Raw genomic sequence first — 27,018 nt, forward strand, 5'->3', positions numbered from 1 at the left:
AACTTAATAGCTTTAAAACTGGCTTTGTTATTCCTTAGTTCTGTAGGTCAGAAGTCATACAGAGATCTCATTGGACTAAAATCCTATCAAGGGATAGGAACCGCTCGCTGCCTTCCTTTCTGGAGGCTTTAAGGCAGAATCCATTTCCTTCTCCAGCCTCTAGAATTTGCCTGTATTCCTTGGCTTCTGATTACCCATCTCCATTTTCAAAACCAACAAGATTTTTTTTTTTCTTGGTACCATCTCTCTGTTTCTCCACAATTGGAAAAAACTCTTTGCCTTAAAAGACACATGTATTTAGATTGGGCCTATCTTTCCAGGAATCGCTCCTCCTCTCAGGGTTCTTAGTTTTAATCATATCTGCAAAGACCCTTGTGACATGTGAGATAGCATTTTGGGTTCTGAGAATTTGATCATGGGCATCGATGGGGGCCATTATCCTACTTACCACACCTTAGAACTTTAGGTTCCTATACATGTGTCGTCACTCACTGGTTGGTATCTCTCATGGACATCTCAGACACATAATCTCTAAAACTAAATCTTCCATCAAGTATGCATCCAACAACATAGGTTTGAAGCTTGAGAGTGTTTTCCTTTAAATCGTCATCAGATTGGTACACCTGTTCATTGTACTTCCTAAATATTTCTCCAGTCTACCCTGCCCTGTGACTCTTCTACCATTCTTCCTCCTGCCAAAGAATGCAAACATTGTCCATTTTTCTGAAAACGAAATGCTTCTTGATTAACTTTGTCTGGCATTGTGTGAACTGGTGGAGCTTCTGATGCAAATCCGATGCCCATGTCATCTGCCTCAATGGAAGTTACAGTGTAGGATGGAAAACACACAGTATACAAATAAACCTATATGACAAATGTCTCAGAAGAGGACATTTCTGACCTTTGTTATTATGATTCATTTTTTAAAAATTGAGGTTAAAAATATGAATATTCTAGAGAAAGGCCATCATGTTGGCTGCTTTAAATGCAATCAGTAGTAAGTACATTTTTGTGTATATATGTGTCACTTTCTCCTGATTCTAGAATATAAAGATGAATGATAAGACTGTTAAATTACGAGCCAAATATGGCAATTTTGTTACTTGTAGTAAAATTGAGGTAGAACTGCCTATAGAGTACCTCTTCTTCAGTTGTCTAAATGGGGCTAAACTGCATAATTTTGAGGTCCCCAGACTAGACTTGATAGATTCTGAATGCCTGGGGTGGGGCCAGGAATGTGCAGTTTAAACAAGGAGTCCATGAGTGTATTGTGTGCACTAATAAGAGGAAATTAGTGAACCAGTGGCCACTCACCAATGCTCCTTTGATTTGTGACTCAGAGGCAGAGGAAGGTTTTGTGATTTTCTTATTCTCTCTCCTCCTTTTTCCACTGGTAACTCCTTTGAGTATCCCCCATGAAGCTTCCCTGGGGTTCTAAATACCTCCCTAATTCCCAGGTCACAGTCACAGTAATGGATTAAAAGCACTCATTTTATGTCAGACATACTAGGCTGAAACAAGCCTTTCATACAGTGTCTTACTTAATTTTTAAAACAATTTTAAGATGGTGGTACTATTGACTTCATTTTGCAGAGGAGACGAGGCTCCCCATTTCACAACTGCTGAGTGGAAGAGAGCTTGGGCTTGGATCCATGACCTTCAGCATCCAAGGCTCAGGTGTGAAACCATTTCATGGAGAATTGATTATTCTCTCTGCATGCCACCATGATGATTTTTACATCCCTTTATTACAATATAATGGCATTTAAATTGTCGGTTCACAGAACTGTTTCTCTTTCTTTGAGTCTCCTGGCAGTCATAGTCTGCCACTTAAATGACAGCAACTGGGTGCTGCAGAGTCTATAAGTTCAGGAGGCGCTCAATAAAACTCTTGTCCCCTTGGCCATCCTTGTATTCATTCATTGAATCTTAGTTGCTTAGAGTGGGTCAAAATGAAAATATCAAGTCAAAGTAGTGACACCTGGGTGGCTCAGTCGGTTGAGTATCTGACTCTTCAAGTTTAGCTCAGGTCATGATCCCAGGGTGGTAAGCCACCCGAATATGGAGCCTGCTTGTGATTCTCTCTCTCCCTCTGCCCCTTCCCTGCTTCTTCTCTCTCTCCCCCCCTCCCCCGCCGCATCTCTCAAAATAAATAAACATTAAAACATTTAAAGTAAATGTAAAATTTGGGTTCCTGCACACTTGGCAAAATGAGCTTATAGAACTTTGGCACAATATTCATATGTACTGTAGTCACAGTGTAGGTATAATTAACTAATATTCAGATTTTAGTAAAAAAAAAACAAAACTAGTGGTAAAAGCTCCAGTTATTGGCAGTTACACAAACTACAAAGGCATTTTCCAGAACCCAAAGACACTAAGAATGGATAATAATGGAAGAGTGAAATGGATACTTTGAATTTTTTTATTTCATGTAAATTGCAAATAATGTAATTTTTCAAGGTGAAAACCCCAAATTATTTCTCTTCATAAGAGGAAATAAAAATGTTTATGTACTTTCTTTATTATTAGGTACTATTTCTTATTTTATCATACAGTAATTTTGCTCATAAGTATGAATATTAAAACTCAATTTATGTACGTCAGGTGACAACACATAATGGTGTCATTACCTTATTCCTTCAGGTACATGTGATTAAGTAACCAGTTTCTTCTTAGAAACATATAATAGAAACAAAACTCATAAAAGCGACATAAGTCCATTTTGATCTTATTAGATTTTGAGTTTTTAAAAATAATAATAATAAATTCCCTTGTAAGTATATTAAGCCATTTAATTAAAATGATGAGTGATTTTCTAATCTTCACATTATTATTGAAGAGTATAAGTGGGGTATTCATAACACATATTAATAAAAGTTAATTAACATCAGGGTCCAGTTGTCTGAATTGGTATTTAAGCATTTATCAAAGGGTAGCTCAGACTCTGCCAGAAAATATTAAAGGCAGGAGCAAAACCCTGCCAAAGGACTAACCCTGTGCTTTACCCTGCAAGGGGATTTTCTAGAATATCTGTAGACGACTGGATGCTTGCTGCAGAAGCATTACATATCAGCAGCGACTAATTGGCCTGACATCCCTGAGGTCTCCCTAGGCTGCTGGTTAGAATTCAGACCTGTCTTATGTCCTTGTCACAAAGTGTGTTGTCATAACTGCATTATGAAAACCGCAGACTCGCAGAGCACACTCTAAATTCTGATGACTTCAATAACGACTTATTGAGTTACTGGTTATTTTCATGTATGATTTATCTCGCTTAATATTTGGATACTCGTTCAATTTACAGGCAACAAAACTGAGGCTCAGAGAGGTTAATAACTATCTTAAGGTCACGGTTAGCCAGCAGAAAATAAGAGATTTGAACACAAAGCTTCTAGTATGAAACCTAGAACTCTGCACTCTGTGTGAGTGGGTTGCTTTGAAAAACATTTTTCAGGGGTGCCTGGGTGGCTCAGTCCGTTGAGTGTCTGACTTTGGCTCAGGTCATGATCTCACGGTTCGTGGGTTCGAGCCCCGCGTCGGGTGCTGTGCTTACAGCTAGCTCAGTGCCTAGAGCCTGTCTTCAAATTCTGTGACTCCCTCTCTCTCTGACCCTCCCCTGTTCTCTCTCTCTCTCTCTCTCTCTCTCAAAAATAAATAAAACATTAAAAAAGAAAAGAAAAGAAAAACATTTGTCAGGCTGCTAAGAAATTCTTTGCTTCAAGGACAAGAAAAACCACCAAATTACTTCAACTGACTTAAACAAAAGAGAAGCATTGTGTATTGGAAGCATTCCTGGTTGGAAAATGTTAGGACATCAGTCAGGGCTGGGAAATGGAATCAGGAGTTGAGGAGACTCTGGTTTTTCCAGATATCTCGTCTGTTTCTTATTTCAGCTTCTTCATTTGCTGCCTTACAAATGGGATCTCTCTGCCGCTGATAGATAATGACTAGTCTAGCCTGTGTGTATGGGAAGGAAGAGAGCTTGAGTGCGAGTAAAGGGGCAGGGTGGTCTGTGACCCATACAAGGAGCTATAGGAGGAGACACTCTGAGAAAGTTTCATGGGCAGCTTCTCAGATGGGAGTCAGACAGGAGATGGGAAGACATATCTGGTAGAGGAACGATCTGTATTATTTATACAAAAGAATTTTCTTGTACTGTCCTGTTAAACTTTGATCGTTAAATCCCTGATTCTCCCACATGAGCAGTTGTATGAATCTTAATTGGTTTCTCTACTTTGGGTTAAGAGCATTGTGTATATACCCGTGTGTGTGTGTGTGCGCACACGCTAATATGTCAAACCTATAATTCTATTCCAAATATGCACATATAATTCTAGTTATGCAAGCATTTTATTCCTGTTAATCAACTGGGAGTTACCTTGATCAAAGAGATATTTTGGTGTCTCTTCTATGAAACGAAAGGGGAAGCGTTGTCTTTTTGTCATTTGCAAACAAATTACATGTGCTTATACAACTATCATTTGGTTAATATTAGCAAGGAGAACCAGGTAGTGCCAGAGATAAAAAATGATGCTTCTGGGAGTGGAATGTGCCTGCCTATAACCTGTGGGTTTCCAGCATCTCTGACATGGCACAGTCCCTTGAGTAAACATCTTTAGCAGCAGACATGAGTTAGTGGCCCTCATAAGAATTATATCATAAAGCAGTTTTTATGGACAGGAGTACTCTTGAGGAAAATATTGTACTCATTTCAACTTAATATTATATGAAATCCCTAAACAACTTTCAGTATAGAAAAACATTTGCTGCTTGTATAAGAAGGTCAAAAGTGAAAATGTCAAACTGCTAATTACTTCCCCTTGTGGGTGGTGAAAGGAATACAGGAATTGCTGAAATCATCCCATAAAAGAGATAAATGTTGAGTACACTCATAGATGATGTCCTGGTTAAAAAACAACCACGATGAAAACTTTCTTTGTTTCTTACAACCCATCATTCAGCTGTTCACCCCTAAAAATTCAAACTGATAATCATGTGGCTAATATGCCAAACTTTTAAAACCCTTCAAGTTTTTGCATGTAGTTTGCACTTTGTAAGATGGTGGGAATCATTTAATAATATGTGGATTTTTGGAAATATTCTGTACCAAGAATAAGGCAGTAGAGGTATGGATTAAATTTTATCGGAGAGGATAAGCAAGACATGGATGTCTAGCTCTTGCCTTACCATCAGTCAGTGCTGTGCTTTGAACCTCTGCTTGCTCCGTTTTCATCACTGAAGGACGAGACTACAATACACCCTGTAAATAAGCTCCTTCTAGTTCTCATATTTGTGTCCTTTCTTTTTTTTTAAATAAAAAAAAATTAATGTTTATTTATTTTTGAGAGAGAGAGAGACAGAGTGTGAGCAGGAGAGAGGCAGAGAGAGAAGGAGACATAGAATCTGAAGCAGGCTCCAGCACAGAGCCTGATGCAGGGCTTGAACTTATGAACCATGAGATCATGACCTGAGTGGAAGTTGAATGCTTAACCGACTGAGCCTCCCAGGCACCCCTGTGTCTTTTCTTAATCTATGATATCTCAGAGATCATAGTCATGTTACTTAACAAAGAGTACATTTTAAATAGAGATGCTGATCATTATCACTGTTGAAGGTTCATTATACTGTTCTCATTACTTTTGTTAATGAAACTTTTCAGAGAGAGAGATAGAAATATAGCTATAGAGGATAATGGCAATAATAAGGAAATGCTGCTTATTATTTCCTCCATCTTAAAAAACATGGTATGTTAGTTTATTTTATTGAGTCACCTAAACATGAAGAGTGATATAAACAATACGATGTAGGAGGAAGCAGTAACAGAAATTGGAAAACCTTGCAAGTCCTCTTGAGCCATTTCAGTTGAAATGCTTTATCATTTCATTGTGAATGACATATAAGATGTACTTATAGTCAAATTTAATGAATATACATTACAGAGATAAATGGTTCATGAATTCACCATCATTTTGGATTATGCATTATTGCTCTTTAAAATCATTAGTTTGGAAAATTGAGATTTGATTGTAATTTGCAATTTCCTAGCATGCCCTGACTGGGCAAAGAAGGAAGCAGTCTGGATAATGGTCAGAACAAAATTTACAAATGTAATGGGGTTGATCCATAAAGTCGATAAAGCACATGGCATAATCTGCAGTCAACTATAAAAATTTGACCATGGAAACACCAATGGAATAACTTGAAGTTTGAGCTGTAACATCAGAGCTCATATATATTCTAAAGTCACTTTCTGCGTAGCTAGATTTCTCCCAGAGATTAGTGCATTTATCTAAAAATGTTTATGGAGCAATCATCCTTTTCCAGGACTGTATGAATAGTCATCTAAGGACCATTAAGGTACAAGACCAGGTCTTTGCCATTCAAAACTGGGTAGAACTCTTTTCTCCTTGGGCCACAATTGGATGTTAATCTCACACGAGAGGACAGATTCCTTTCTTGGAACCAGAATAAACAATGGGCCCTCTTTTAGTAAAAAGTTTAAAATCTCAGGAGGGCCCTTTGAATCCCCAAACTGACTGCAGATTCACTAACAACTACGTCAACAGCCAAGCTTGTAGAAATGTTTATACTCTGTTCTGTTTCCTCACCCCACCCTCACTCCTCGACTTGATGTGTTCTGCTTCTGTCTCCAGTCACTCGTTCCAAGTCACCAGTGATCTCTTTGTCATTCGATCTACTTTTTATTCCTTTTATTACTTGACTTTGAGACCACAATTGATATTGTTGAGTACTCTCTTTTAAATGTTCTTTTCCTTTGGCTTCCATGACACTTCCCTGATCTGCTTTACTTTCTCTGCTTCTGGGCAATTTAAATAATGTCTTCTTAGACTTCTTTGTGGGGTCCCTGTTCTTCCCAGGACAGTCCTCAGGGTTTTGAAGTAGACAGTCTTCTCTCTTCACTATCTACTTGTGCTGAGTGATAGCACTGCTCCTGAATCGTCTGTCAGTCATCATCTGTGGTGATATTCCATCTCTATCTCATCCAGTCCCATCTGCAGAGCTTTGGGGAACATATCCAAATCTCTACTGCAGTTTAACATTGATGTTGCACAGAAGCCTCAGATTCAGTGTGTTTAAAACAGAAAACTTCACCTTACTCCCTGCACACCTTACTTCCCTGGGAAGCTGCTGCTATCCCAGTATTGCCTGTCTTGGGAAATGGCACCACAGTTCATTGTTGACTCCTTCATCTCCTTCACACTCTCTACTTTCAATCAGAAACCAAGATATATAGCTCTTGATTTTTGCCAGCACATTCTATTCTTATTGTCATTATCTTTGTAGACACTTCCTTTCATCTCTTTATCTTGATTATTGTACTGGCCTCCTAACTGAGAGGTCTACCTGGTCTAGTTACCAAGAACTCTTATGTCTTCTCTCAATTCCAAGTGGTTCTTCTATAATGCATAGCTAATCATGGCATTTCTCTGATTAAAAAAAAACTGTGTCCCATTTCACTTGAGATGAAGTCATATTGCTTATGTAGCTCTAAGTGTCTGCATAATCTGGTCCCATGCCTACCTATCCAATCTCAGCTCTTATGCTTCCATTTGTATTTCAAGTCCTGCCTTATTGATATTCTTTCACATCTTCCAACACAGTGTGGCTCTTCTTGCCTTTGGGTTTTAGCACATCCCTCTGATAAAGTGTACATACACACATATATATATGTATATATATATAATGTGTATATATAAAGTATACATATATATGTGTGTGTGTATATATAAGAAATCCTTATATCTTCTGTCAGAAGCATCCGCTAATTTTCTACACTAGGTAATGTTAGAAAGCAACTGCAACTGTATGTCCAAGATGATAACAATAATTATATATTACTATATATTAATATAATTACTATAACTTTAACTTTTTTGTGTCCGGAGTAGAGGGAGATAGAGACTGCATATTATTTGCATTGCACCTCTGCACCCCCATGCCTGATAAAGTGTTTGACACAGTTTTTCAGTTCACACTTGAATGCTTAAATGCAGAGAAAGAGTAAAATTCAGTGTGTGTTATGTTGTCCTACAACTAACTAAAACAGGATGAGATCTTTCCATATAATGCCAAAACACGCCTTTTTACCTACATTTTTATTGTAAATGGAATAAATAATATACCAATGAATTTGGAAGGCCCAATGGAAGCTTTTATGCTTAACACATGATTATACATATCAATAAATGACAATGGCATGGCATTCAATAAATGTTTGTGTTAATCAATAAACGACTATTAATGTTTTGAATGAGCTTTATTTGCCTAAAGGAAAGAATTAAGCTCAATAAGAGATGCTGGTTTTATATTTGGCTCAACTGAATGCAGGTATAATATTAAGGGGAGCCATGGCATTGAATATTAGACTCAGGATAATCTTTGGGACAATTGCTCTCTTAGATTTAATTTATTTTAACTTATCAAACTGTTTTGACTTTCCCGGAAGTTACTTCCTTATATCAGAAGATGCATATTAGTACTTAGCCATCTCACCAAAGTATGAGATTTAATATGATACACACTCTCTATACCTCACCGAAAGATGTTAATAACGAAAGTATCAAACAAAAGTGATGCCAACCTGAGGTAGCTGTAATATATCAATAATTGAAAGCACATTTTCCTTTACAAACACTATACTCATATATTTCCTACATCAGGAATGCAACCATCTTGTTGTAAAAACTAGAAACCTAAAATATTTGACAGTTTTCTCTCCCTCATAACCTATGTTTACCTCCTGATTATCTCTCAAACTGGTCCCCTTAGATCGATCTCCATACTCATTAATCTGGTTGGAACTATTATCATCCTCTCCCAGAAGACTTGTAACACCTTCCTAAGAAGCTGTCTGCCAACATGTCCCCTGCCAGTCCATTCTTCCCTCAGTAGCCAAACCTGTCTGATTATGCCCTGCTGAAAATCTTCAGTGGTTTCCCATCGGCCTTAAAGAAAATGTCTTACTCTTCACAGTTTCTTCTGATTTCATCAGTGCTACTAAACTTGCTATTTACATGTCATATTCTAGTATATAGATTTCTGGCTTGTCAGTTTCCCATTCGCCTTTACACTAAAATGGATACATCCAGGATGAACTTTTTAAAGGAAAATGGGGGTATTGCCCATGGGTACTCTTTGGTAAGGTGGATTCATTCATTCACTCATTCATTCATTCATTCAACATTCATTCATTCAGACATTAGGCTTCAAAATTTTATTAAAAGCATCTTAATCTTCTCCTCCTGCGTGATCTAAAACAATAAGTCTTTCTTTTCAGACACATTTTTGCTTTACAGTTCAAGGGCCTCTGGGACTTCTTTATAATGCTGAGAAATTCTACCATGTAGATGAACAGAGACCCCAGAAGGAAGGAAATTACTTGTTCAGAGCCAAATAATGAGTTGGTAATGGAGTGCATAACAAAGGTCAGTCTTCTCATTACAATGTTCTTTTCATTTTGTCATTTTGATATTGGCTAGAACATGCTCATGAATTGTCACTGTATAGGATAGAAAGTGAGAATCAATGAATCAAAATATTACAAGGTGTGTAGTTTTATCTGTGATACAATAAATCTTGTTGTAGCCTATTACTCTTGCTTTCAAAAAGTAACGTCTAGTATAAACAGAGTCTAGTATAAACAACAGAGAGAGAAGGTGAGACATGAGTGAGAGAGATCCCTTGGGAGGTCATTACACTAGAATGCATTTTGGTAAAATGTAAATATGTTCAATATTCAGACATTTATTTCTCAGTAATTCAAGGCTTTGCATTTAATGTTCTGTTTTAGAAATAGAATCTTTAAAAATGGCCTAGTATTTTAGAAAGAGGTTAGAAATATGAAGTGTATAGACAAAATGGAATCAAATTTACACATTTATAATAACAAGAAAATTTAGATATTCAATATTAGGTTTCTTAAGCATGTATCTCTCAAAGAACAGGTAAGTGCGGCCACTAAAACAAGGCCTCAAAGGACACAAAGGAAACAGCTTTAAAATACGGAATAAAGGTTGTATACCTTACTAGTCGCTTGCTCAGATGCTTCAACAGGAAGGAGTATTTTTATTTTTAATGCAATGAATTGGGAATGAGTTCCTATACTTGGCTCAGTGAATAGTAACATATAAATACAAAAGTTCCACTGAATCACTTCCAGAAGGTATTCTTAGTTCAAGTTTACAATGAGGGTTTCTCGAATTTGCCAGGCTTCACAGAGGAAATATAATTTGATCAATAAGCAGAATTTTGCTAAGTGAAGTGAAGAAAAAAGATAAAGACAGAGAGGAGGAATATTGAGAATCCAAGCTTTGCAGATCATGATAGAATTTTGTGTTGTATTTTATTTAAAAAGTTTTTTAATGTTTTATTTATTTCTGAGAGAGAGAGATAGCGTGAACAGGGGAGGGTCAGAGAGAGAGGGAGACACAGAATCTGAAACAGGCTCCAGGATCTGAGCTAGCTGTCAGCACAGAGCCTGACGTGGGGCTAGAACCCGCAAACCGCAAGATCATGACCTGAGCCGAAGCTGGTCGCTCAACCGGCTGAGCCACCCAGACGCCAGAATTTTGTGTTTTATCCTGGAAGTGAAATGGAAGTCATTGAGGAATTTTGATTGGAGGAACAACATTTATTGAGTACTTACTGTATGCCAGGATTATAATACCATTATTTCATGCAACAGACCCCAGTCAATCTTATAATGTAGATACTGTGGTCACACTCATTTTATAGGTGAGGAGACTGAGCTGTTGAAAGGTGAAGAACCAAATTACAGCACTACAAGTTCTGAAGCCAGTTCAACACAGAGGACATTGACAGAAATATCATACAGACTAGCAAGAGAAAGAGAAGGAAGTGGAGATTGGAGTGAGGGAGCTCCCAAAGGAGAGCACAAAAACAAGGCCAGACACTAGAAATATTTTCTGTCGAAAGAGGGTGGGGCTTGGACTGATTGGCTGTCAGTGATGAAAAGGAGGAAGAGAAAATTAGGATGACATTCAAGTTTCTGACTTGGCAACTGTGTGGAGAGCGGTCCCTTTTTTAGCAACAGGGAGTACAGGTGGGGGAGGGGATCAAAGGAAGTGTGGCGGCAGAGAAGGATGCCTTCCATCTGGAGCCTATGGAGATGGAGACACCTGTGGCAATGCAGTGGGACCTCTGGAGAAGGCAGTATGTGGGGGGGAGCACAGGAGGGTAATGTGCAGCAGTGAAGAGACCACTCAGAATTAAATCCAGCCCCCCTAACCTAACGGTGACCACAGCTAATTATGTAAATTAGTGAAGTGGAAATAAGAAACTTGTGTGATCAATTCTTGCTTTCACTGTGTACAAACGCTTCATGTCTTTGGGTCTCAGAATCTTTATCTGCCAAACAAGAAGAGGAGCAGACATTTGAAAATTGCCTTTGGAGGTCCCCTTTATATTCTCTGAACAACTTTGTGCGGTTTATTGCTTAAATCCCGTCAGCAGATAATCTGGAAATTTACATAATTGGCCACAAGGGGGAGAACTCTAATTCTATATTAAGTCGTTTTCTCCACTATGAAATAATCTCAAAGTTGGTGATGGGCTGTCTCATTTCTACTTCCTCGTGGAAGTTGTGGGAATTCTAAAGAATAGGTTTAACTGAATGGAAATGTGGTTTTGTGTCGCTAAAGTTACGATAAAGTCCCTGGATGTAAAAATCTATTTGTATCAAGCAATAATTCTCCATGAAGGAATCCAGATGCCTCTTTAATTAAAATGAAGACAGTAAAAATTTTAAAATCACCCTGGGAGGATTTTTTCTTACAAATAACATTATTTTAGTTAACCTTCATGAAAACTATAACCTTCCCGAAAGCCCTTGGTTACTCTGAAACGAACATAAGAGCATTGGCTTGTCCGTTTACTTTAAAGGTATCCATATCAAAATAAAAGAATTAGAATGGCATGGGCCACACCAGTTTAAACGTCACATGTTTACTGAATATATATATATACACACATATGTATATTTATATGTTGTATGTTCTATGTTCATTGTTATAAGAACATTGAATGTTACATGCTCAGTATTAAAATACTCATTTTCTGTGTGGGTTAACTTTCTGTACTCTAGTTTTATGGGAAACTATAACTCTCATTGGCTTGAGAAATACCTTATGAGTTTTCCGAAGCTTTAATAAGTCACGTTTTTTTACTTGGTCAAATTAAATTACATTTATAAGGTCTGAATATTTCTGCATTTTATCAAATATACCCAAACATATAGTACATGAGTGTCTTCCTTTTTAAAGACATGATATCAGTGAGCTATACAGGAATCCCAATAATGCAACAGTTACTGAAATCATATTTGTGTTTCCCTTAGAGACCGTGTCACATTCTTTTAATATGTTTCATGACAGCAGATCTTCCTTTGAGAGTGAATGCAATATTTAAAAAAAAGTTTTTATGAATGAAGACTGAATATTAAGGTCACCACTCAAGTCGGAGTATATATTATTTAGGAATAAAAAAACTTGATGTAGCTCAACTATTTAAACTCCCTTTGATTTATAAGCCTTCTTAATTCATCTGTCATAAAAGTCACAAAATGTTTTCAGCAGTGATATTGTAACTGAAATAAGTTAAAACCTCCTAACGTGGCTACTGCCAGGATGGGTAACTTACATTTAAATAAATTCATTCTGGTGTGCTCACTAAAAAAGATAAATAAGTATATAAGTAATTTAATTTATTTACTTGCTTTGTGCTTATTTTCTAGTTAGTTTCATGACTGACACTATAAGAATCTTTTAAATGTGAAATAACAGTATACTGAGTAAATTAGTAGTATTATCACAGAGATATTTTCTGTAACTTCCTCTAAAATGACTCAGATTTGGGGCACCTGGGTGGCTCAGTCGGTTGAGTGTCTGACTTCGGCTCAGGTCATGATCTCACGGTTTGTGGCTTCGAGCCCCACGTCAGGCTTTGTGCTGATAGCTAGCTCAGAGCCTGGAACCTGCTTCAGATTCTGTGTCTCCCTCTCTCTCTGACTCTCCCCTGCTCACGCTGTCTCTCTCTCTCTCAGAAATTAAATAAATAAATAAATACATACATACATAAAATGACTCAGATTTTTAATATTTTTCTTTGGCTTAATAGATTAATTTTCACTTGATATTTTTCATATCACAAAGCATTGTCGACCAATAAAAGATCTATGCAAGGCAGTGTGGAAGACACACACCTTACTGCTGCTTTTATATCCAATGACAAGCACAGTGCTTGGTCCTTTAGTAAATATTTACTAGTAGATATTTAATAAGTATTAGTGGCATAGGTGAATGAAAAGTAAATTATATGAAGTTATACCCACACATATGTAATTATTCCTGTTATACACACACACACACACAATATAAATATATAATTGTTCTAGAGTGTTACATAATCACCCACCCAAAATTTAGTGGCTTAAATCAATAACAGTCATTTATCTTGTTCACAGATCTGCAATTTACACAGGGTGCAGTGGGCACACACCTTCTCTGCTACGTCACTCAGTGTCAGTTGGGCTGGCTTGAAATACAGGGTTGACTGGAAGACTAGTGTGGAGTCACCTGAAGTTTCGTTCATGCACTCACAATGTCTAGTGGTGACATTGGATGTTGGCTGGGACCTCGGCTTGGGATATCCTCTTAGAAAGTACTTGGGATGCTGACAGCATATTTTTAAGTTTTAAGAGTGAGTATTGAAGTGATCGTGGTAAAGTGCATAGCATATTTATGACCAAGCCTTGATCACAAGGGATCGCTACTTCTGTTGTACTCTCTTGGTCGAGGCAATCACAAAGGTCTGCTTGATTTCAAGAGGAGGGAATTTAGAAGCCACCATGAAATGTGGGAATGTTAGGGTCACATTGTAAGAAGAGCATGTGGGATGCAAGATATTGCCATGGCCATTTTTGGAAAATATGCCATACTTTTATATATATAAATACATAACTTTACTTATAAACTGCACTTCTATTCACTAGCTAACTTAAAAAAATACTCTTCCCAAACAAACATAATTTACCTTGCTAAAGGAATTCTACCAGATCCAGTGAACAGTTAGGGTTCATTTTCTCCTTCCTGTTTCTGCTTATTGTCTGTTCTCATAAATATGTTCACTTGCCCTCCCCAACCTCTCCTCACATCCACAAGCCTAGACCACAGCTTTCTCTTTCACCAAGTTTTTTATCGTAGTTTTTTTGTTTTTGTTTGTCTTTTTGCTTTCTTTTTTGTTTTTGGCCTGGAGAACACTTACCTTTACCTTCACTCATTTTGTTGCTGAACACTTACTCTCAATGAGTTGATGCTTGGGTCTTTTTCACATTTCAGAATAAGTAGCACACTGCTGACAAATATTAGGTGTTTAATATTTACTAAATTGATAAAATGTTTGTAAGTGATTAATCTTCCTTAACCAGAAGAATTACTTCACATTTTATCTAAAATGTACTCTTTCAGTTACTGAATTTAAATGAACAGAACTTCAAGTTTGGCTAACAGTGAAAAATGCCATTCTGTAGCTAAATCTATATTAGAAAATGTAAAAATAGAAAGTGTTTCCTGACTTTTGATTCTTATATGGAACAAGTGATGACAAATTATCTGCAAATGACAAATTTGAGGTGTATTTTGAGATTGCTCTTTTTCCTCTGAAGAGGCTGAAAATCAAATAATATAAAAGCAAAATGATCCAACCATGTATCTTCTACTAAATCCAAAGTCTGTTTCATAAGATATTGAAATAGTTTTGGATAGGTATCACTGAAGTCATCAAGATATTGATGTTAATTGTTTAAACTATGAAGTTTTAAATAATGCAAAAAGCATTAATCCTGGGTGAAGGAAGGAAGAGAGCAACTTGTAATAGGTCATATAGAAACTACATATCATTAACTGCTTTATAGGAAGTAAATTGGAAAAAATAACCCATTTGTGTATCTTATGTGGAATCATTTATAGATGTTTTACACATAGGCAAGAATCATGCTTTCTGTGCACCCTGTCGTATCCCTAACATCTGGCAAATGTCTGTCACATGAAGGGTGTTCAAAAAATGATTTTGCACGAATGATGCAGTGCCTTCTGCCAATGTATTTTCTGTTTGTTTCAAAAAGCTAGTGTGTTCTTCAGTTTGTTTTTGTTTTTTGTTTGTTTGTTTGGTTATTGTTGTTCAGCCTTGTAATGGTCTCAATATTCTTGATTAGGCATTTAAGAATATGTCAACTTTGGAACTGTTTTTAAAGTTTAGGTTTTGTTTTCTGAGTTCAGGAATTGATAATTATTCTTCAAGGCTTTCCTATATACTACGAACGAAAATAATGATCATATATCATACCATATTTACTTTTACACATACTACCCTTTAAACATACATTGCAAGCAACTCAGTAATGGTGTTTTCCCCCCAAATTTTATATTCCAGGAACAAAGTCATTTTTCCTGAAATTTGATTCTGAGTGGTGCAACCTCTCATTGACTGTTGAATGAATGAGAATATGAATCTGAATTGTCCTTTGTCATCTATACTTTTCTTTAAAAAATTAAGCCATTTCACTGAAATGATGTTAACTTTTGAGCAATCATTGACTTATTAAAGCCCTCCACCTATTAAAACAATGTCTTGAACTTGCTATCAGAATAGATGTAAATTTTCAAGTTTAGCTCAACATACTCTGTAAAGATTCATATATTACCTTTGTGTATATCATGGCATATGGCCATTCTTTTTTAAAAAGAAGAGTTACCTCAGACATATTTTCCTTTACTTAAGCAGTATCCATTCCTTGAGAGACTGGACTGCACCAACCACGTGTCTTTCAGTCCTAGAAACGGGAAGGAGCAGGCCAGATCACCTCAGAATCCAAAGTGATATGTATGGGTCTGTTATACATGTTTAGGAATGCTTCTGGATTCATGAATTCTTCAGATTTGCACAAGTACTTTATTATTTGTTCTGGGATGAGCAATTCGGGTGCAAGTTGGTGCAAGGTGTCCCCTGGTCCTTTAGCACCCACTTTCACAGTCTTTAAAAGGTGGAGTGCCAGTTTATGAGTCTGGGTGAGAAACTCGGTGATGACCTCTCCTAGGGACTGTGTCTGTGTGACGTCATCGAGATACATGACTGGAACTTTTATTACTGAAGCATGCCATTGCATGAAGAGCCTTGTTGGGATGTTGTGGGACACAGCTATAATTTTCATCCCTTGGATAAAAAATTCTGTACCATTCTTCTCCTGGTCAAGATGATCTAAGAGAATTTGATAAAGGGTACCACTGGAGGACTCAAGGATATGCAGAATAGAAGTAGGATAGATGAGCAGAAACCCGGTCACTGCTTCTTCTATGTGATGTTTCAAAATCGACTGAAACACTTGTTCATAGTAGTCAGCAATATCTTTTTTTTCCATGTTTGCTGTGATCTTGGCCACTAGAAACATCCTATGAAGAAGGAATTTCTTGAGCTGTAGTCTTTGCTTCTCTTCCTGAAGATGCAAGTAATTGCCACGTGGAACTTGGGGCATTAGAAGAGCTTCCGTTGGAAAAGTCTTTTTGATGGCCTTTTGGGTATGGCCTGAGAAGGACATGATGGGTCCTATTTATTCTTCTAAATGATTCTGGTTTGTAACCTATCACACCATTGACATTATCAGGATACCTCTTCAGTGATGAACTCTTTTTTAATTTCTTCTGCCCAAACAAACAAACAAACAAATAAAATTTCATCCATTTGTCAAATGCTAATATGTAGCAAAATCCCTTCCCAGTGTTATCAACAATACCGTCTTTGAAATAAAAGAGAATTTTAAAACAAGATTCAAATTATAGAGATCTTTTTAAAAAAGTTTACAATGAAAAAAACCTAACATTCACATTGTAGAGAAAAACCCTCTGATACACTGGGGAATGGAGTGGAGAGAAGAACATACTTAGAGTAAGTCAAACTCTGTTTTCGTTTGCATTATTTTCTCCTTCAATTTATAGTGCATTTTTTGTCAGCGCCCATTCTTGAATCACACACACATACACATACACGTACACACAGGAACATACCTGCTCACAGTCACTGACCAAAGCATTGGCATCACATTAAAATGGCATTTCATAAGTGTAATGCTAATTATAGATTGTCCTTAATTTGTCACATTTTAAAAAGTGGTATTTTTATGGTAATTTCCCAGTTTCTTTTATAAATTTAACTGGTACAGTAAAATTTTTTAAAAATTTGGGAAATTCTTAAGTCCTAATTGGCTTCTTTATCTTTACTCAGTATATGAAAAGTTAATACTATTGATTGTATAGTAACAGTATATTTTTGAAGTAACTAGTTTTGATTCTTTTTTTTATGATCAATAAACATCCTTCTTTTCGTTGTTGTTGTTGCTGTGGGTATCAAATAATAACTTGTGTTACTTTTAACTTACTCTTCTTCCAAATCTTTATGTTGCCTCCAGGTCATCTTAACATGTCTTTCCTTCTTTGAGCTCTTCTTGCTTTTACCTGCCTCTAAGGTCCTACTTTCCCTCCATCACTTTTCCAACTGCCAGTGTCTTGGGTGCTCCCAGCTGTCCCATATGTTCTATTCTCGTTTCTATGGTGCTTTAGTGAGTCATGACACCAGTGGTGTTAAAGGGCCAGAGCACACTGGCAAGTACCATTTCTTAATTTAATGATGTTATCTCAACAGACACCTCAACATCATAGTAGAGGAAATGAGGGCTTCTTTTCTGGAAATGGCGTATTCTTAGCCAGGTGCCTTTGGTAGTCAGAGAGATGCTGGACCTGAACATCTTCCTAGACATTTTCTTTTCTTTTCACTTTTTGTCCACAATTTCTGGAAAAGAAAACTAAAGTGTGGAATAGTTATATACCTTGCACACAATTCAAGTATGCTTTAAAGCAACCTCCTTACTCTGTCTATTTATACACAAATTAAATAAGAGCACCTGTCAGATTCTGTATGATGGTGACTGCTTTAAAAAAATTCTGAAGATTTTCTTAATGTATAAATTTATTTTTTATAATAAAAATTTATAATACAATGTCTTAAAATTGCATTCATTTGGGCTGTAATCATAATTTTAAAAGAAGGTTAGAAAACACTCTGAATTCAATTTTTAGAAAGTAAACCTTAGAGTACTTTTAACCTCCTAAGTTGTGTTATCCAAATTTATGATCCGTTTTTAATGACATACAGTAATAACAGGTGACTTCATAATTCTTTGATTGTTTGGTACATAAAAACTGACTAGTTTTTAAAATTTTTTTAATTTTAATGTTTTATTTATTTCTGAGAGAGAGAGAGAGAGACAGCATGAACAGGGGAGGATCAGACAGAGAAGGAGACACAGAATCCGAAACAGGCTCCAGGCTCTGAGCTAGCTGTCAGCACAGAGCCCGGCGTGGGACTCAAACCCACGAACCATGAGATCATGACCTGAGCCAAAGTCGGACGCTCAACCGGCTGAGCCACCCAGATGCCCCCAAACTAATTTTTTACAGGGTTCATTCACTTCATCGCTTCCTGAAATGATACAGTCTTAACGAAGGCACATGAGAAACTTGTCATTGTTCAGACCAGGGCTTGTTTTCTGCCTCATTATTCCTACTACTTTGTAGAATGTGATTGTGTTGATCACAGCCTTCTTTATGGGCTTCTCTCCTCTCTTGGTTTCTATGATTCTGACCCTGCCTGAATTTCTTGCCAAATCTCTGTTTGCGGCCTTGCTCGGTTCCCTCTCACACTCAGCTCTGGGAGAAGCTGAGGCTCTGTGCTCATCTGCCCAAGTATGTTAGCACCATCTTTTGTGAGGGCAGGTGTGTGATCCTCTATGTCATTCTCACCTCCAAATTTAAAGATCGACATTGCGGATTGACCATGGAGCCTTTCCTGCTCAGTCCAGCCATGGACTTGGACTCCTCCTCAATATAAGGTTCAAGGAAGATACAGTAAGTTTGTTGGTGTTGAGAAAGAAGAAAAAAAATGGAATTTCCATCCCAGTATTTTTTTTTTCTGTACAGAAGGCTCCCAAACTGTAATCATGTTTACAACTCTTCTCCTTGGATGTACCGCTGACCTTTTAAATTTAAAATACCAACATTTTAACTATTATTTTCTGGATATTTCCCTTTACAAATAACTGTATATGTGTCTCAGTTTACAATTTTCTCTCATTTTCTAGCCAACATCCTTGGTTCTATCTCTTCATGCTTCCTAAAGATCATCCCCCAACTATATTCTGTTACTAAGCCTTTTTACTTTTTACTTTGAAATGTATCGTAGGTTGTTGATTTCTTTGTAGTCCTTGCCATTTATTTGGATTTTAATAAGAATCTCCCACCCTCAGAATTTTCCCACGTTGCCTATTCAGCTAAGAACATGAAAATCTGAGACCCTATGACACATCTGTTTCCTAAAGCTCAGGAGATACATCTTTTATAAAGTGTTTCCTGTTTACTTCCCCTCCATAGAATAGTAGGAGAGGGCAATTCTATACATTTCTCAGTTTTATGTGGTTCAACTGAACACTTTTAGAATCAGTATTTTTACCATCAGAGATAATAGCTTGACCCATATTTTCCCAATGTATTTTTCCATTTCTCAATGCATGTTTAGTTGCTGGGTTGTTGCTTCCACATTTAGTTTCATTGTCACATCACATTTAAAGGCAATTTACCTTGTTTTCTTGTCTTTCATCAACCATACTCTTAAGTGTCAAGAATTTTGAGTAGATAGGAATAAAAACAACACACAGTGTGGACAATTTTTTATGTGCTGGTTGTATGAAATTATAATTGATAATTGTGCAAGCTCCTTTTAATGGACACTTGGCATTTGAATTCTCAGGTGCCACCGTACTTGTGTTCCATCGATTAAGGGCCAGTTATTTATCTTCAGGTGGCAAGTCGAACAGAAGGGTTCCTCTGTCTATCCAATGGGATAAGAAGACATTGGTGTTTGTTCTCCCAGAGTGATCTGTTAGAGTAAATAGTTACATTCAAACAACTGACAAATAGCAGAACCTGAATGGAAACTGATAATGCTGAAGAGTCCTCTTTCAGATATTCTACTATCTGCTCTTGATATCCAGTCCATTTCCCAGAAGTATACAGCATGTGTTTGTAACTCATGTCAAGCATGCATCTTAATATTTACTATATACTTTATGCTCTGGTTTTATTTTCTGGAACCACATGTTCCTGAAAAATAGACTCCCAGGATCCTTTTCTTTGTGAGGCAGAAGGAAAGGATTAGAAAGATTAAATATCACTAATTGATTATTTACCATGTGTCCTACGTTAGATGCTTTTAAGTATATTAATTAATTCAATCTTCACTACAACCCTATAAGGTAGATAGAAAATTTAACCCATAATTATAGAAGACAAAACTAAAGCATGGGCTACTTAAGTGCTTTACACACAATTCAAACACGCTTTCAGCAACCTCCCTATTCTGTCTACCTAGGCTAAAGAGCAGGAAAATTATTCCCTCTCAGTATCCATGCTCACAGGACCATTCTTTGCTTCTCTATGACATGACAATTTTTCTGGAAATGAAGGATACCTTGTGGTTTGGATAAATGAAATTGAAAACTCATAATTAATAACTACCTATAATTCAACCAAATTGATTTACTGTCTTTAATCTCTCAGTTATCTCAGGTTTATCTACACATTTGGTGTGCCAGGTAATATCATGGGCATTATAAGAAACACAAACATGGAAAACACCTGCTCCCTAAAATTAGGAGTTTGGAGTCTGGTGAGAGGCATTGAGATGTCCATGAATGACTATAAGGCAGGGGAAAACAGAATATATACAATGTGAATGATGTTCAATGCTTTAAAATCACTGAGGAATAAAGGGTGCCTCTGGTTTTTTGGAAAGCTTAATGAAAGAGCTTCTAGTGGGCATGGTCTTCCCAGGGGAACAGAACTGGAAAGTGGCTTTGTGAATGTTTCTTGAATTCATTTCTTTAGAATGAGAGGATATGCACTGACTTGCTTCTATTCTCTCTGGAATAGCAGATCCCACTTTAACCTTTCGCCAGTACTCAGATACTAGAGAAACAGAGAAAATTCTAAATCATTGCCACTAACATTTTCTGTGTTTTGGTATGTCTAAATAATTAGCATGAGAATTCATGTTCTAAATAAATGGCTAACAACCTGGGTAGAACCTTTCACTAAGATCACATGCCTAAACTATTAAGTAGCCAACAACAACAACAACAACAACAACAACAACAACTTGATTTAGCAGAGCAAAAAAGATGTTATCAAATCACGAAATATTTGAAGACGTATTTAAAAAAAGGAAACCAGATTACCTTCTTCAGCATTGCCTCTGTTGTCAAAAACGTGGAGAAGCGTTTGGTAATGATTTATCAAGGAGAGCTTGGGAATTATTTATCAAGGAGAACACAGGCTAAAAATACTTTGTTATTCAATTCAAACATTTAGCATATGTTTACTATAGGTAGAAAAATGTGCCAGACACTGTGGAGATATTCTTTTAAATCAGATATTATATCTACACATGAAAGAATCATTTCTATTAGTAGATCTTAAAGTCTACACAATTATGTTTAGTACAGGACTGGAGAAGAAAGACATAAACAACGAACCCAGAAAACAAAAAAATGCTGGAGTAATTAAACCTGACTGGAAGAACTAGTATTTAAGTTGAACATAAAAGAAGATATGATTTACATGGAGGGGGGTAGGGAAGAGATGGGGATTAGGGAAGATACAGAACAGACTCTATAAGCAAGAAGTATAAAGAGAAGAGAGGATATATTACAGAGTTGGGAAATGTGACACTTCATTAAGAAAATGGCAATGGTATAGTTAACTAGAGTGTAGTTCTCAATCTATAGAATCTGCAGGTTTGTTAAATGATAGATTCCTGGTGTCTAACCCTACAAAGTCTGAGTTAGTGCACTTCAAGGGTGGTCCAAAAATGTGCATTTTTGACAAACATCCTTATAGTGTTTCCACCTATTTCAGTTTAAGGAAGAATGGGCTGGTTTATGATTTAAACACTGGCCGTCTATGAGAATCATCTGGTGGAGAATTAAAAAAGAAGCCAGCTCGTGGTTCGTATTTAATTAGAGTGAAAAGGAATGCTAGCATATGTGTTTGTGAGAGCCTCTCCAGGTGATTCTAAGTATAGCTCTGAGGGGAACTGCTGGTCTAGGTTGGAGGGTGAGCACAGAAGAGAGACATGAAAGAGGAGAAGAAAGAAGCTGCGACTCTTTTCCAGAGGACTCGGATGCCACACTCAGAGGTATGAATTTTGCTCTGTGGGTGGTAGGGAATCACTGGTACTTTTTGAGTGCCTGTAATCATAACTGTGTTTTAGAAAGTTGCCCGTGAAGTGCAGAGGAGTTAGAGATGGGAAATACTGGAGGCAGCCAGTAACTTTTAGGAATTCTGCAGCTGGGGAATGCATGCTCTTATCTTCTGCCAGTCAAAGAGTAAATTGGTTTCACTCTTCTCAAAAGTAATATAGTAATATGACCGTGAGCTTAAAACTTTCATACTCTACATAATGCCTCTTCTGGGTACATATCGTAAATAACATTATTGACAAATACTTTAATGAACAGATGGTTATTGTAGGAATTTAGAGAGAGCTTTGAAAAATTGAATAGATGTGTTAATTATGGAATACTGTGAGGCTCTGAAATAAATTTTGAAGAATATTTTAAATGCACGGAAAACAGTTATTCTCAAAGTAAATAATATAATATGCTAAGTTACATATAACATGTGATTCCCATTTTATTTTAAAAAGATAATATGAACAGATTAGAGGGGAATCTAATCAATTGTTAAAATTGATAGAATTTGATGGTAATATTTGTTTTGCATTTATTAAAGTTTTCTAAATGTCTACATTACTGTTCTGTTCAGAAAAAAGTAACATTAAAAAAACCCAATAGGCTGTGGTACTGGTTTGATAAAAGGTAATACGTGTGTTGTGGGTATTTGTGTTGTGAGTGTTTGTGGTGTGGGATAGTTTAGTTTGAGAGCCTGCTGATGCATAGAAGTTGTGCCAAAGTGGATGCTGGACCAAGTGGAACAAGAAGAATGATCAACTCAGGGATGTCTGGGCTTACTGATTGGCAGTCAGAATGGGAAGAGACAGAGCTGAAAGATGGAGCTGTTATCAAGGCACAGTCCAGGAACTTCAGTTTAGAAAAACCTTGCATGAAGTGAGATCCTCTTTGTGTGACTAGCCTAAAGCCTATGACTGAGAGAAAGGTGGGTCTTTAAAGATTTTGGCAGTTGCTAAGAATGAGGAATGTATGCAAGTCATCACCAAGGTAGACATGACTTGGTCATTTGGATGTAGATGGTAAGCTAAGGAAAGATTTAAAGAGAGATCATGGATTTTAATGTCAGTAGCTGGGAAGACTTATTTTTAACATACGAATGGAGGATAGAGGAGAAAGCCCAGATTTGAGAAGAAAAATAATTTGTAACTATTATGTTGAAGTGGACTGGCCATAGGAACATCCAAGTAGAAATGCAGTTAGGAGCCTGGAGATCTAGAAAAGTCAGCATCATGATGCAAATTTGATTGTGATCTGCCCTGAGGGAAAAGTTGAAACCGGGGGCACCATTGTACTTGTAAGATAATGACAGGAAGGAAGACGGTGGAGAGGAAACCATGTAAAACGCTTAATTTTGACAAGTGGGCAAATGGGAGCCAGTGAAAGACGCAACAGAACAAAAGTGGGTGAGGAACTAAGGAAACAGAGCCACGAAGGTCAATTAAGGAAGGAGGTTTAAAAGAGGGTGATAATAGTAAAATTCTAAAGAGAGGTAAAATGCTGGAGGACTGAAGTGACCTTCTAGTATTGGCAACTACAAGTGTCCTAGAGACTTATAAAAATAAACACGTTCAGTAAAATGATTGAAGGAAGCCAGGTTGCAGTCATTGACTTGAGTTAATATAGAATAACTGGTCAAAGAGTAGACTACTCCTCCAAAACATTTGGCAGTAAGAAGAATGAAAGCATTCTGGTAGTAAATTCCAGAGGAAGAAGATTATAGGGTAATTATTCTACAGTGATCCTAGGTTTTTCTCTATTAAAAACTAGCATACTATATATTGTTCTTTTTTTCTTTCTAAACGGCCATTGTGTCCAGCCAGAAAGGCAGAGTCTTAAAATTGAATGCTATATTATAAGCTTTGAAAACATTGTTAGATCATCAGCTTTAAACAGAGATTTTGGAGACCGTAAATAACACTGAACTCTGTATTGTATATTCTTCCTTTTATTTTTTTTAAATCAAATTTATGTTCTGCAAACAGAAGAGCCCCCAAAGACATATAAATTACTAACACTTGGTACACATTATGTCAATGATCTAAACACAACAAGCCTTAACTTAGTTTTTCATGACTTTAAAAATCTTTGAGTTAAAGTAACAAAGTTGCCTTCAACATACAGAAGTCATTATGCTTGGAGTAGTATCTTTGTAATTTCAGAGCAGCTATCTACTTTTGTTCACTTAATCTGTTCTGCTAAAACGCATCATCAGTAACCTAATATCTATTTTAGTGCTTGATTTTGGTTTAATTTTGATCAATGTGCTGTGCAGAATGGAGAATATGGAACCAAAAGAAGTTTAGAGTTGGGAGGAAACTTAGCACCACGGACATAACATATTCCTTTTGCAGTTAAGGAAAGCATGGCACAAAGAAGCCAATTGATATTACGGCCATCAAGTAGCTTACGTTATTTCAAGGCTGACAAAAACATACTTGCGTGCAATATGGAAGTACTGAGATGATACTTCTTGTTAGATTACTTTTCAGGAAATATGAGAGCTGTTTCAATAAGAAGAATGGCCCTAGGGTTATTCAAAAAGTTACAGGAATCTGAATATTGTGGTGCTCAGAAGAGAGCCAGGAAATATTTTTTCACAGAGAAGTAATATGATGGGTGCCATGCTTAATGGTTTTAATAAGTGTATTTAGGGATGTTTGGGGAGGCAAAATCCTAGAGTCAAAAATGCCTACTAAAATATTGTTACGCCCCATACATGTAATGAAGATTAGGCTAGAATTTAAAAATTTGGGAAATATTTCTGTTTAAATGAAGAGTAATGTTAATATTCCAAGTCTAAGTAACCATATCATTTTTGTATCATATATCCATAGAAGCAGTAGGTAAAAACAACATAGTGAAATATTTTTAAAGATTGGCTGTATCCTAGGTACCCAAACAAATTTTCCTCTATTTATGCAAATCTCTACGATCCTGCAACCTTTCCAGCCTATGCTAAATTTAAAGCCCTTTTGCTCATTCTAATTCAGGGAAAATCCTTACTTGTTCAGAAGTTATTCCTCCTAACATTAGTAGTTGTGGATGTTTGACAGCCTCATGAAAAACTACACACCATTGTTTTAATATATGTAATCATAAGGCACAGTCCCTTTTTTGTGAAGTGAATTATACAAACTGAACATCTACTTGGGTGATGACTTCATTTGGGAGGACAGTCTCAGGGGCTACAGTGGCATCACAGTGGGGAAGTGTAGGCATCTGGCACTCCATCATCATTCTTCAGCGCTGGCATCTGCTAGCGATGCATGAATGCCTTTCTGGTCCATGCCTCATCTGTCACCCCAGGTCTTTGTCTCTATGACAGACACCTCTCAGCTACATCTATGCCACTACTGACCCCATGGAAAACCTTTTTCAGTATGAATACTTATTCTAGGAGAGTCCCTAGGCAAGGCTGTCTACGACTCTGTACCTTTGTGTGCTGACATACGGATAAATAATCATTTTGTCCCTCTGTTAGCCTTGAGAGGTTTTAAGCATCACATTTGATAAGATTATGGCTGAACTAAGAAGGTCTTAACTTCTAACCCAATGATCTAGTTAAGTAGAAACAATTATGATTTCTATGTGAATATTTTATATTCACACAAAACTTTTCACTTTTAATGGGCTGAGCCATTTTACTGTTTAGTTGTGATATACTCAGAAAAATTCACTATTAATACAAGATGAATAAAAGCATGATGATAAAGGCAAAATTTTCAGGTTCCAATAATAAGCTTCAGGGTCAAAAATTAATGTCATTTGGATCACTCCCTTCTTAGAACTTCTAGCCAAACAACTTGAGTATTGATTGCTAATATTGTATTTGTTTGTGATTATGATTTTTCATTAAAGACAGTTTGACTTTGAGAGAGGCCATACTTTTTTGACTATGGTTTTCTGGGAAGGATAACTTTATTTTTATCATAAACAGAGCTGAAAGTGTAACATAACTTTAATATCTGGAAATTTTAGGGAAATTTTACAAGGTACAGAAATAGCCTGGCTTAGTCATTGCTTGATGGGTTAAATCTCCAGTCTACTTCACAAAATATCATACTTAGCTACCATGGATCATATATTCAAGATCTATCTTTTGTCTGTGTGTGTGCGCCCGCACGTGTGTGTGTGTGTGTGTGTGTGTGTGAGAGAGAGAGAGAGAGAGAGAGAAAAGTAGAGAGAGAGAGAGACTTTCCAAGGATAAGACAGTGCAGCATTAAAAAGAAAGCATTCTTCTAAGCTTTGGCTCTTGATTAAAGTCTGTTTTGGGCCCAGGCTCACAGGGTTGTGGGAAGTGATGTTTAATGAATTTCCAGAGGTGGAAGCCACTAGTGTGACTTGTGTTTAGTATCACATTTTTGGTTGTTAGAAATTTGCTTCCAGTGATGTATTTGAGAACCAGGCTACTCTGACATGTTTTATAAGGTCATTCTCCAGGACCTCTGCCTCATAAAAGGAGGGAAATTCTTCTTGGTCATGGTGTTATTTTATTGGAATCAAGTGCAGGTCTCTGGCCTAGTGCACATCCTTTTTGTCTTCAACTGGTTTTCTTTGTGAACTAAGAATTTAAAAATCAGTAGGTTTTTTTTTTTTTTTTTTTGACTGAAGATAATTTTTCACTT

The 27,018-nt window shown here is 36.8% G+C and overlaps 2 protein-coding genes across 2 annotated transcripts in view; one reads left to right on the forward strand and one right to left on the reverse strand.

The window, feature by feature from the left end:
• ZNF804B (zinc finger protein 804B) overlaps positions 1 to 27,018 on the forward strand; it is a 514,753-nt gene that overhangs the window by 14,280 nt on the left and 473,455 nt on the right. The window lies entirely within an intron of this gene.
• TEX47 (testis expressed 47) lies at positions 15,795 to 17,620 on the reverse strand. Its single transcript, XM_077766792.1, has 2 exons — positions 17,471 to 17,620; positions 15,795 to 16,736 (listed from the first exon to the last, which is right to left on the reverse strand). Exon 2 carries the CDS (start codon positions 16,631 to 16,633, stop codon positions 15,872 to 15,874), a length of 762 nt encoding a protein of 253 aa, XP_077622918.1. The 5' UTR covers positions 16,634 to 16,736; positions 17,471 to 17,620; the 3' UTR covers positions 15,795 to 15,871.

The sequence above is a fragment of the Crocuta crocuta genome, unplaced genomic scaffold (assembly GCF_008692635.1).
Source record: "Crocuta crocuta isolate KB4526 unplaced genomic scaffold, BGI_CrCroc_1.0 scaffold165, whole genome shotgun sequence".
NCBI classification, from domain to species: domain Eukaryota; kingdom Metazoa; phylum Chordata; class Mammalia; order Carnivora; family Hyaenidae; genus Crocuta; species Crocuta crocuta.

Bases quoted from the DNA above. Each gene is read 5' to 3' on its own strand.
- TEX47 (XM_077766792.1), bottom strand. From the start codon at position 16,633: ATGTCCTTCTCAGGCCATACCCAAAAGGCCATCAAAAAGACTTTTCCA.